Source organism: Sprattus sprattus (assembly GCF_963457725.1).
Source record: "Sprattus sprattus genome assembly, chromosome: 8".
Classification (NCBI taxonomy): Eukaryota; Metazoa; Chordata; class Actinopteri; order Clupeiformes; family Clupeidae; genus Sprattus; species Sprattus sprattus.
The window spans coordinates 19172731-19184631 of NC_137927.1; the positions used below are offsets into that span (position 1 = coordinate 19172731).

The following is an 11901-nucleotide window of genomic DNA, read 5'->3' on the forward strand; positions in this document are numbered from 1 at the left end:
TGCTGTGACCCAGACATCAGAATTTATGGATGTCTGGGAATTTTTGCTCTTAAAAATGAAGGACATTAATAAGAGATCACTTTCCATTTTTGGTTTCTGCTGACCATTGTACTTATCCATGGCTCCTGGGCCTCAGAGGAGTACTGCACATCCTTAGCCATCCTAACAAGGCCCAGAAAGAACAGGTCTGGCAATTGGTTAATCGCTGGCCGTATGCTACTGATGAGCTGAACAATAGGTATCAACAATATCTGACTAAACCAGCACATCGAACAAGTGATTAAACCAATCAGAAATTCCTCCTCAGCTCCACACGCAGAGAATGGGGGCATTTCCATGAGTGGTATCTACATCGAAGAGGCCTACAGAAGGGGCAGGCTGTGTGTATTGTTATGCGTTATCACGCAAGAGACTAAATCGATGACTCCACGCGACTTTTGGCAAAGGCAGTCCAAGGGGCAAAGGTAAAGATAAGGTTTGTTCTGCCCCCTCAATGCAGAGGCGTAGGTGTGACGGCTATCAGTCTGGAATGTCAGACTTGTCAAACACTGCCTCCAGTGGCAAAAGAGAAGCAAAGCAACCATGGTTGGAGTTTGGTAATATTTAACAAAAAATTAAAGATTTGCTTAAGTACATTAGTACGATATTATACATAGTTTTTCCTGTTTAAATGTATGATCTACCCCTGTGAGCTCCAGTTTTGTGTTTTTAGATTTGCTCTCTTCCTCTCTGTCATGTTTACGTGTTTATGTGCCACCTATCCACAAATCCCTCCCCTTATAGCTCCAGCGCTGAACCCTGATAAGACTTCTGCAAACCAATAGGTAAACAGTGAACAGAATAACACTGGGTGCCTATCCACCCTCTTATTTATTTGTCCCCCCCCCCCATTTCTATTTGTTTCCCAACTGTGCTATCATTCCCTGTATATGGGACATCTATGACAAGCTGAAAGCTACTGGATGAGGAGAACTCTGACCAAAGGTCATTGTGCCGATAAGAACAGTCAGCTGTATATCTCACCACAACTATACAGAGGACACAGAGGGTGGCTATTAATGTCTGTATGGGAATCTTAGTTTTGGATGTGCACCGAAGAAGGAGGATATAGAGAGTGAGGGGCTTTATTACGTTGGAGTGAATAGTAATTGTTTAATAACAGAGAAGGGAGTAACTGTGGAGTGAAGCTGGTCTGGGTGACAGTGGTCCTCAGATCTTCCCACTGGCCTTGTTAGAGTAGAGGAGGTCACTGTTGGGCTCACCATTCCTTACCAAGGACCACCGCACCATGAGGGTCCACAGAACTGGCCTTGATTTGGACACCACCGATTATAGCATAAACATGGACCCGTCCTACACCATGCTGGAGTTTGACAGCCTGAGAGCACTTCCTGAAGAGGCAGGTATGTTTGACCCCTTGACCTTAGTCCAGACAGACCACGGAACAGGATTGCACTGGGTGGAATGGACAGGGTGGGACATTTTTACTCTGGACTTAACAGCAAAGATCTAAGCCATTGCAGGATTTGTTTGATGAAAATCTATAAAAGACCTCCTGCAATTCCAGCTGTCATACAGTTTACTTACAGGTCTCATAAACACGGTCAGCCTGCCACGGCAGTTTATATTAGCACGAGACGCTCACGTTGCATTTGTTCGTAAGGTGACCTCGCACTGCACTAAAGGTAGCATTATGTTTCATTGACATGGTAATGAGTTGGGTGAGAGAAGTGGTCATGATATGCTTCAAGTTCATAATACATCTTTTGTGCACTTCCAAAAAACATTTTGTCAAGAGAAATGATTGTCACTGAATCATTTGAAAAGTTTCCCATTCTCACAGCAAATAACCACTGATGATGAGTGACCACAATAGCCCGCATTCAAGTTATTACCCATAATCTCCATATTCTCACGTGGATATACACAGGGAATGTGAGTAATATTAGCTATGGGCTATGAGCTAAATACACATCCACAGCTGCAATCAGACACAGTGCTTTTGCAACGTATTTAGAGGAGGGAAAAAATGAAAAGTAGTCTGTCTGCAGTCTGCCTGTCTGTCAGACTAATGCTAGGTCGTCCGGTGCCTTTGAGGAGCAGGCCAAGTGTAACATGTGCTTAACCACTCTCGGTGCCTCACATTACGACTCCCACACACCCGGGGATTTTTCCGGCATTTTCTCATGGCACATGAGGGCAAGGGAGAGTGTCCTTCCAGAGACACCAGGCCCGTATCAAAAAAACGCTCAAAATACAACGGCTATTATCTGGTCATGAGAGCTGTTTAAAAGTCAGAGCTCCCACTGGCAGCCCACCACTCACACAACCTCAAACATACCATACACACACACACACACACACAAGACATGCACAAGCGCATACATACGCCACCCTCGCATTCCCTGGTTTTCAGCCATAATCTCATTTTCATCATTAGGAAAGAGGACTTGCTGAATCAGGAAGTCTGTTCTGGCACCTTTAGCTGCGCACATTACCGGGACTCTCCTATTCAATACAGAGAAAGAGTGAGAGAGAGAGAGAAGGAGAGAGAAGGAGAGAGAAAGACGGGTGGTAGATGCATTGTAATCACTTAATTCAATCCAACAAAACTTTGACCCCAGAAAAGCATTCAGCGCGTTGAAGTGTAATCCTTTACAGCTCGCTTTCAAAACTCTTAAATGTGCAATTTACATACATTACATCTGAGTGTCATTGTCCTCCAGATAAGCAATATAAACAACATGTTTGATGGTGACCAGTTTGCCCAAGCCAATCCAGGACCGCTTGAATACTGACAGAATGCAATTTAGCCCAACTCACAGGCAGATTGAATTAAAACAGCGCTTGCAGAGCGAAATTAACTACAAAATGGCTGTGCCGGCTTTGGCTTTCCACTGACCTGTGACTGGTTTAATTACATGGGGAGTTTCTTCTTTCTCCAAGTAATAAGGAGTGCTAGTCCTCAGAGGCCTGTGGAGCTGGCAGGCAGAGTGGTTGTTGATATCTCTACCAATAAGCCTTTTATTACCGCCGCTCTCATAAAGCCATGCAGGCGACACACAGATGTCCTATGAGTTCACAAATGTATGTCTGTGTGGTACTGCTGTATGTGAGAGTATGTGTGTGTCTGTGTGTAGGAGTGAGTGTGAGTATGTTTGTCAAAAGCAAATTAACTCCTTTCAATAATTGCCTGGAGGATGACTCAAAATAACCATGTGCAATTGGAGTCATACCTATCCTTAAGTCTCAGGAGTCTCCATTACATTGTCTCACACTGATACATTTAGGGATTTTTTTCAATAACACTAATATACATTACTTATTTACAAAGAGTACCATTCTATTCTATAAGGACGTTGCCCAAAGAAACACCAAAATGACAAATGAATAATGGATGTTTACAGAGAACTTCACCTGGAGGTCTGACCCTGTATCTACAGCACAGTGCAGTATAGGTGGAACCTACCAGGTCAACTCTCACCCATCAGAATGTCTGTTTTTCTCTGACATTGCAGAATCGCTGGTGCCAGTGCCAGCTTCCTCACCGCCCCCAAGCAATGCCAACCTGTGCTCTATATGTGCGGACAAGGCCACGGGGAAGCACTACGGAGCTGCCAGCTGTGACGGCTGTAAGGGCTTCTTCCGCCGGAGCGTGAGGAAGAACCATGCCTACCAGTGCAGGTAAGGTGGGGAAAAGACCCAAGCCTAGCTCTGCTCAACAGTTCAACAGGGTAACTGCCATTGGCTTGGTACTTAAATAGGAATACTCCAGAGCAGCACTAGGTTCCACATTTGTTCCAAGCTGAAAAATAGGTTCTACTATTTCTTACTTTCTTACTTTTAGTTTAAATATGTGTAAGTACAACTCCCTGTTTGGCTATCATTTCAGATGATAATGTACGTTTCTATGTCTGACATACAGCAGACAGCAAAACTGCGTAAGGCATCAAAGTTACAAGAGCATCTACAGTGGGAGAGAGGAGAGAGTAACATGTGGGAAGTTAATTTCACACCTGAAGGTGTTCAATCTGACAAGTTCCTCTTATTTCATGTGTCTTTGAAACCAATTGTTCCTTGTGCCAGAAGGCCTGTCTATGCATGCATATAGAGAGAATGGCCATAGAGAAAAGGAATGAACACAAAGCATGACACCTGAAGTGTTTCATTAGGGTCACGTGATAGTTGGCCTGTGTGTGCGTGTTTGCCCGCACAGGTTCAGCAGACAGTGCGTGGTGGACAAGGACAAGAGGAACCATTGCCGCTACTGCCGGCTCAGGAAGTGCTTCAGAGCGGGCATGAGGAAAGAAGGTGAGAGACTCAATCACATAAGTACAGTCTTACAAGTCTAGTCAAGAGAGTTAGACATGCTTCATAAGATGACTGTAAGGCCTTTCTAGGAGTTACAGATAGGGAAAGGATATTGTCATTTTCTTTCCAAAGTTAATGGAACATCCTGTTACCCCGACGCCCCCCCAACCCCCCTGCCCAGACTGGCCAAGAGAGTGTACAGCTCACCATGTTTGCCTACATTACATAAGACTTTCAGAACAAGCTGAGCTCTGAGGGGATGTGCTGGAGAACTCCTGCACCCCACACAACTCTTGGAGCACTGCGGGGAGACGGGCTATATGCAAGACAGGTCTTATCTCCCACCAACTGCTCCCAAACTCCAGAAGAGAAATGGAATTTGGAGAGCAATGAATGGCCTGTTCACATCAATAATTAACATGGCTCAGTATGGGCAAATATTTGCTAGGGCCTTTTTTTTCAACACAGAGAAACTCACTTTATAACCCACAGTCCAGGAGTGTTTTACGTAACATAGAGTGCGGTGGATTTTGAAAGGAAGGAGACAGAACACCCAATATATTCACTAGTCAAGGAGTTGTATCTATCTGGTAGGTTTTTTATCATTGTGAATGCTATCGGAAATAAAATGATAAAAGAAAATGCCAAAGCAATTACAGAGCACAATACGTTTTAAATGAAAATGTCTTAAAAATTAACCGGGACTTTTCAAAGAAAAAGAAAAGATTTCACCACCAGGTCATGGGGACATGTGAATGTTTGTGACACACAAGGGCCCATGAAGGACTTTTGCTGGTCTAATAGGAACTTGACTGGCTGGCAAGAAATCTGCTCAGATGACTAATTGGTTTCAGATTGGCCCTCGCTGTCTGGCCTTGTGGAGGCACACCAAAAGCAGACTGCAGATATTCTGATCACGCTCCTTTCATACGCCAGACCGGGAGGTCGTGATCAGACACTTTTTTCGTGCTGGAAACAATCCAAACCATCAGACCAAAGAAAGCTGGGGGGGAAAAAATCTTGTGCCACACAACAGGCTACAACAATACTCCTCACAACCTACACTCCTTAATTGGGTGTTCCCAGCTAACAAAATCATGACATCACATCCAATATGCTACCATCAAATTGTATTTCATAGGAGCAGGTACCCAGGCCACTCTCTCTTTCTTGTGGGGGAGATGAAAAGTAGCGCTTGTTGAGACATGAAAGCACGGGGGGAAGAGAAACAGATCAATAATATTCATTTGCGCCTTCATGTCATGTGCAGCTGTCCAGAATGAGCGGGACCGGATTAGCTGTCGCAGAGACGGACAGGGGGCAGGGACGCTGTCCATCAGAATGCTGCTGCAAGCAGAAGCAAGTACACATCAGGTAGGCCTCAGTACCAGGGCCCCACTAAACGCTCACAGCTCCCCACAGGGAATGGGAGGGAAGGCAGGGGCGATCCACAACCTCCTGCTTTCCCTTTCCGCTTTGCCTGAGAACTCAGAATACAACTCTGCATTATCAGTGTCACTAAAAGATGCAGGGAGAGAGACCAAGGCTGTATTTTCTTTGGGCCTCTAAGACAGGCAACCATTTGAGTCCCCTGGAAGTTTTAACTACAGACTCCTGGCTTCGGTTATGTCTGAGAACGGTCAAATTGCCCAGGGACTCAATTTGATCACTGCCTATTTAATTGCACTGCATGGGCTTGGAATCTATGCCAGCATTCAATTTGCTCTAAATGCATAATAACAACCAGACCTCCTCTTTGCATGCCATAGGCACGCAGGAAAATTAATTGGATGATTGACAAATGAGCCACAAAACAAGGCTGAGCTGGTTTCCATTGGGGTCTGCTCCTCATGCAATGTGTCATGCGTTATGCTGCCAGAGCACTGTGAAACTCTGATCCCAGGCCAGCGGGATTTATCAGAAGGGTTCAGGGCAACAGCAGTCGGAGGGAGGGGTGACCATTCACCCATGTCTCGCCTTTCTACTTTTGCTATTCCAGTTCTAACACCTTGAGTGCCTTCCTATTTTCATACAGTCGGCCTCAACATGTCCTCCACAGTTCTTTTTCTTCTCGACCAGTCTAGTTTAACTAGTCATATCTCACATCACTTCCTTGATGCTATCATTTCACTTCACACCCAGCCTTGTCAGCTCCTAAAGCAACACCTCTACACCCATCTGTGACTCTCTGTGATATCTTTACTCAGACAACTAAACACACCTGCAGGCTCTCAGGCTCAGGCTCTCAGTTCTTACCCTCATTGCTCACTTTGGCAACTGCTTAGCCATTATCATAGTAGGGGTTTTTCACAGTGTGGGGAATTAAAATGGAGTTGTTTAGGGTGAAAGTATTAATGCTTCACCCTGATCTGTCTCATCTGTGTTGTGTCTGTGGTTTATCCCCTCCTTATCTCCTCTCTCTCTCTCACTCTAGCTCCAGTCCTCAGCTCTTGGCATCCCCTGCGACACAGTCATGAAGAAGGTGGCCCACGTGGGGGACGTGTGTGAATCCATGAAGCAGCAGCTCCTCCTGCTGGTGGAGTGGGCAAAGCGCATCCCTGGGTTCTGTGAGCTGCCGGTGGATGACAGGGTGGGCTCATACACATTGTGCTTATTGTGTTACTTTTGGCAGCGCACCACGACACGGTGTGGCATCCCACTGCACGGATAAGCCGCAGTCAGCGTTAAACCGAGGCATGTCGGCACAGGTTTAGATGTTTCTGGACCTCCAGAGAGTTTCTGTCATACTCTGTGCCGATTTGTGAAAATCTTCTGTCTGTGTGTGTGTGTGTGTGTCTGTGTGTGTGTGTGTGTGTGTGTGTGTGTGTGTGTGTGTGTGTGTGTGTGTGTGTGTGTGTGTGTGTGTGTGTGATTTGTCTGTGTGCAGGTGGCCTTGCTGAGGGCCCATTCTGCTGAGCATCTCATCCTTGGCGCAGCTCGACGCTCCCTTCCCTACAATGACATCATCCTTCTGGGTAAGTGAGCTTTCCCGTTTAGCTTGAGAGTCGAGCCAGAATCTTCGGGCCCTCGGTCTGATGGTTTCCACTGTGGTTTCTCCTTAAAGGAAATGACTTCATCATATCGGTGAATGCGTCAGAGATGGAGGTGTCCAAAGTGGCGGCCCGTATTCTGGAGGAGCTCGTCAGGCCACTCCGAGAGTTGGATGTCACTGATGTGGAGTTTGCCTGCCTGAAAGCAATCATCTTCTTCGCCCCAGGTCTGTCATATGGTTCAGTCAATCTACTGCACCCTTAATACTACAATATGCAACCTTCTTTGTTCCATCATTAGGTCAAAGATGGTGCCCTCTGTGAGGGACTAGCCTGCCTTACCTTGGCATGGGTGTTACAGTTTCATCGAGTCCTGTGGAAAACTATTAATATCTGTGAGGGTGCTGGCAAGGAGAGCTGGTCTCTGGACTTTTATAGCTTCTTGGCTAAGATGTCTGATTATACCATCAGGGCCAGGTCAAGTGAACAGACCAGTCCTGGCCAAACTGTCAGGCTAGTGTGAGGGCCAGTCTGTGTTGACTAGCTACACAAACAAACACTCCTGGGCCGAGCTCAGCCCACCAAGGGCCATTCCTCCAAACAACCCTGACCCATGACTACCTGAGGGTATTACAGAGAGTTAACTACATTACAGCCATATCTGGTTCCTTAGTACAACTCCTTCTCATACAGTCCCCCATTCAGGGCACTTTCCTTAAATGAACCTTGTTTTTAGTGTATAAGTTCAAGAATGTTAAAGACATGACATGTGCTATATGGCATTTATGTTGTGACTCACGTATTTTCTTCTGTCTGTGCTCGTCCGTGTCTGTGTGTTCACATGTGTGTCTCAAGACTGCCCAGGTCTGCAGAACCCTCCGGCGGTGCGGCAGATCCGGTTCCAGGCCCAGGTGCTGCTGGACGAGGCCAGCTACGAGCAGCGCGGCCGCTTCGGGGAACTGCTCCTCATGCTGCCACCGCTGCAGAGTGTCGCCTGGCAGATGGTGGAGCAGCTGCAGCTGGCGCGGCTGCTGGGGGAGGCCAGTGTGGACAGCCTGCTGCAGGAGATGCTGCTGGGCGAGGGGGCATCCGGGGCCAGGGCGGGCGCAGGAACTGGAGCTGAGGCTGCAACTGGGGCAGTGGCCAAAGGGCCAGAGACAGGTACAGCTCACGAACACACCCTCACCCAGGCTCCAACCACAGAGTCAAATAGCCCGTTTCAGTTATGCTTGCCACGGCCTCCAGAGGCAAAGCCACAAGATCCCAATATGTGAAAATGTGTGTTCGGCATGCCTTTGACACATTTAGCAGTATTATTGGTTGTCGACAAGAATTTGTGCCACGCAAATGTTAACCGAAATGAATGAATAAATGGTGTGTTTTACTCCTGTTTCATGTCCGACGCCATTTAGTCATTTCTGTAGTGAATTTCAAGATAATCTGATAATCTGATTCTTGAGTGGAATGTGAATCTTGTTTTGTGCTCCTCTGCTAAACTCCAGGAAGTCACACTGAAGTCTTCTCATTCCTGTCCTCTGGAGACCCTGCCATGGCCTGTGGTCCCTTAGGCGCCCAGGGGGTTTTGCCAAACCAATTTATCTCTGTAATCCTTCCAGTACCAAATTGTGAGTAGGCCATTTTGTAAGCTTCCTGAACACAGATATTCATAAAGTCAATTCAGAACCTTCAATAAGTAGAAATGCCATAAAAGATTGATGTATTAATCATTGATCGGCATGTTATTTTATCACATTTTTTAAGGCATCAATCTAAATCTAAATTATTCCGTTCAGTTGGCCTTTCTTTTAATGTAGTTTGGGATAATAGCTTTGGGAGAACACAAGGGGCGATATGGAGTATAGGCCTTCTATAGTTATTACAGTTAACATGCTCACCTCTCTCATCCCTACTCTTGAGCTGCTGGTGGATGTTGTTAGCAGGTAAACTTATCGTTATCGTGTATAAATATATTGAAGAGCATCTTAAACTCACAAGGATTTTTTTTTTCGAATAATTAAACATTGTTACATTTGTTAGGTCACCAGTCAAAAATGGCCAGCCTTTAAAATAAATGTCCAAGGCAGTAATACTTGTGAGTTTTATGAGTAAAAATAAGTGGTAAAGCCATCACATTAAATGCAGTCAGTCGGGTGTTGATATGAATAGGTATGCATTTTTTTTACCATAACACATTTTGTAAAATTACAGATTTTATTATGCATATTTTAGGCATAGTTTAAATGTGTGTTGTCAGTTCTTAATTACATTATTAAATTCACAAAATAGTAATACTAATAATCCTATGTTAAGAACGGGTGGCACACATAGCCTAAACGTAGGTGTTTATATTATCATAACTACTATGTCCGTTATTTAAGACGCCAGTTTATTCAGACTGAGCTATGTTACACTGTCTCCTCTTTTCCACTGTCTTGACAAGTAGGGATCAGTAACAGTATCATGTTTTACTATTAAGTCATCGTGTCACTATTAAGAGACCTTTTTCATAACGTTTAAAAGAAGCATCTGCTATTTTTTTTATCTTGGCTACACAAAATATGTCTTGTGGAAATGTGTAATCTTATTTTAATTCAATGGGCCTACTTTTATGATTTGCTAAAATGACTTTTTACTTTGTTATGATGAAACAATCTCCATTGCTTCAAACAAACAGGCAGGCTAATATGGCTTCATCTAGTGGTGGTTCCTTATATCACACTAAAAACCTGTAAGCTTTCACATCTTAGATAATTAAGGGTTTGTTGTAGCAAAGACACCTTTATTAATTTCTATCTGAAGAAAGATGACATGGAGCGATAATAATCTGGGTAAAATTCGGATTGTTGACGCATGAAAAAAGGCATCAATCCCTAGCCCATCAAAACTACATACCTTAGTGAATAGCCGTAATAGAACATTGAATTCAGTGACAACGAAAATGTTGGACCTGTGCTTAAATTACATCTTGGACGGAACATGAACACTGAATAATTCTGTGTACAAAGCTGTCATTATGCAATTTGGCACCACAACATAAACCTCCATGACGCTCCCACTACACCTGTTCCCAGTGAGCCACTCTACAGGTGCATGAAACCTCAGACTCTGGTTGCCTACATGTGGTCCAGACTGTGGGGAGTATGTTTATTTTTCTGGGAGATTATCGTCCCAAGACCGGGAGCGCTGGGGTTTCTCTGACTGATGAGGCTTTCACAAGATGAACTGACACCCCTATGAGCTCATGATCCCTAAGCTGCACTGATCCTCCACAGAGAGCTCCCTCCCTTCAACTGTCTCTGGCCTGAGCTGCCCTTCCACTAGTGTATGCCCACTCTCAGACCCTCAGTTCAGTGTCTAACCTCACCCATGCTAGGTTCCTTATAAACAGCCCACTTCTACACATCATGGTGGCATCAGGTATAACATGGGTGGTATGATGCTCCAGGGGGAGCAAAGCCACAGTCTTGGGAATGTGAGGCAGCCACGGCAGATTTACGGCTCTGCCTTATTTTAACAGTGTGTGAGTGTTGCTTTGCTACTTCTACACCTGAATTCTGCATATTCCTTTGGGTCCTATTCCATCTGCATTTAAAAAGTGACACTCAAAACTAATCGTATGGGAAACATTCATGTGTGTTGACATGACATGCCTGACATCCAGAAGTTAATACTGCAGTGATTCTACACGTGACCTGGTGTGGCTTCATACTTTAAAACCCTGATTGTGCCACGCAGGCCAGTGCCAACATGCTGTTCTTTTCTTTCCCACAGCTCTGCCAGGGCTTGCACTGGTGCCCACGCAGACTGGCACGGTGGTGTACGGACCAGGAGAAGAAGCAGGCATGGCCCAGGAGATGCCAAACAGCATGTCCCTGCCACATATGCACACATGTTTCTGAGAAAACCAACACACACACACACACACACACACACACACACACACACACACACACAAAGACATACACAGCTGCATCACGCACATACTGTACATGGTCATATTGAACCAGAGGACTGATAACAAATAATGAAGTCAACATGTGATCAGCCACACAAGCAAGAGTGAGTACTGTGCAACAAGGCAAATTTAATTAATCTACAACAACAATTATGGCCTTAAAAGAATATCTTATCATACAACTGCTGGATGACATTATGACAGTATTTATGGGTGGTGATGTGGCAGAGATACTGTGATACTTTGAATATTAGCTTAAGAAAAAGAGAATATAAAAGTCACTGAAAAATATCTACTTTCTGTCAATTATTCCTGGACTTTTGTATCTTAACATGAATAGATTGTTGTGCTGTTGTTCCATTATTGTACTGTCGTTGTCGTTATCCAATTAAAAGTATACATCCAACATGTTTTTGTTGAGCCAAGAATTAAGCCGAAAGCTCAAAGCTTTTTCCTTTGACATTTGGAGCTACATTATCATAATCATGGCCAACAAGCTTTTCCAGCACTTAAACATGATTCCCCTTTTGATTTTGCAAAGCATGTTCTGCAAATTTGTAAGACCACAACTTTAATTAAATATTATATAGGTCTTCACGGAATACGATATAGGTCTTCATGGAATAGGATATGGGTCTAATAGTT

General features: G+C 44.7%; 1 protein-coding gene across 1 annotated transcript; it reads left to right on the plus strand.

Annotated features, from left to right (window-relative positions):
* Positions 1-1288: 1288 nt before the first annotated feature.
* hnf4b (hepatic nuclear factor 4, beta) lies at positions 1289-11200 on the plus strand (the record flags this gene model as incomplete). The annotated part of the gene is made up of 10 exons (XM_080843967.1): positions 1289-1403; positions 3519-3684; positions 4217-4311; positions 5582-5685; positions 6746-6901; positions 7199-7286; positions 7376-7528; positions 8157-8462; positions 8804-8926; positions 11073-11200. 10 exons carry the CDS (start codon positions 1289-1291, stop codon positions 11198-11200), a joined length of 1434 nt encoding a protein of 477 aa, XP_080700093.1.
* Between the last annotated feature and the right edge of the window lie 701 nt (positions 11201-11901).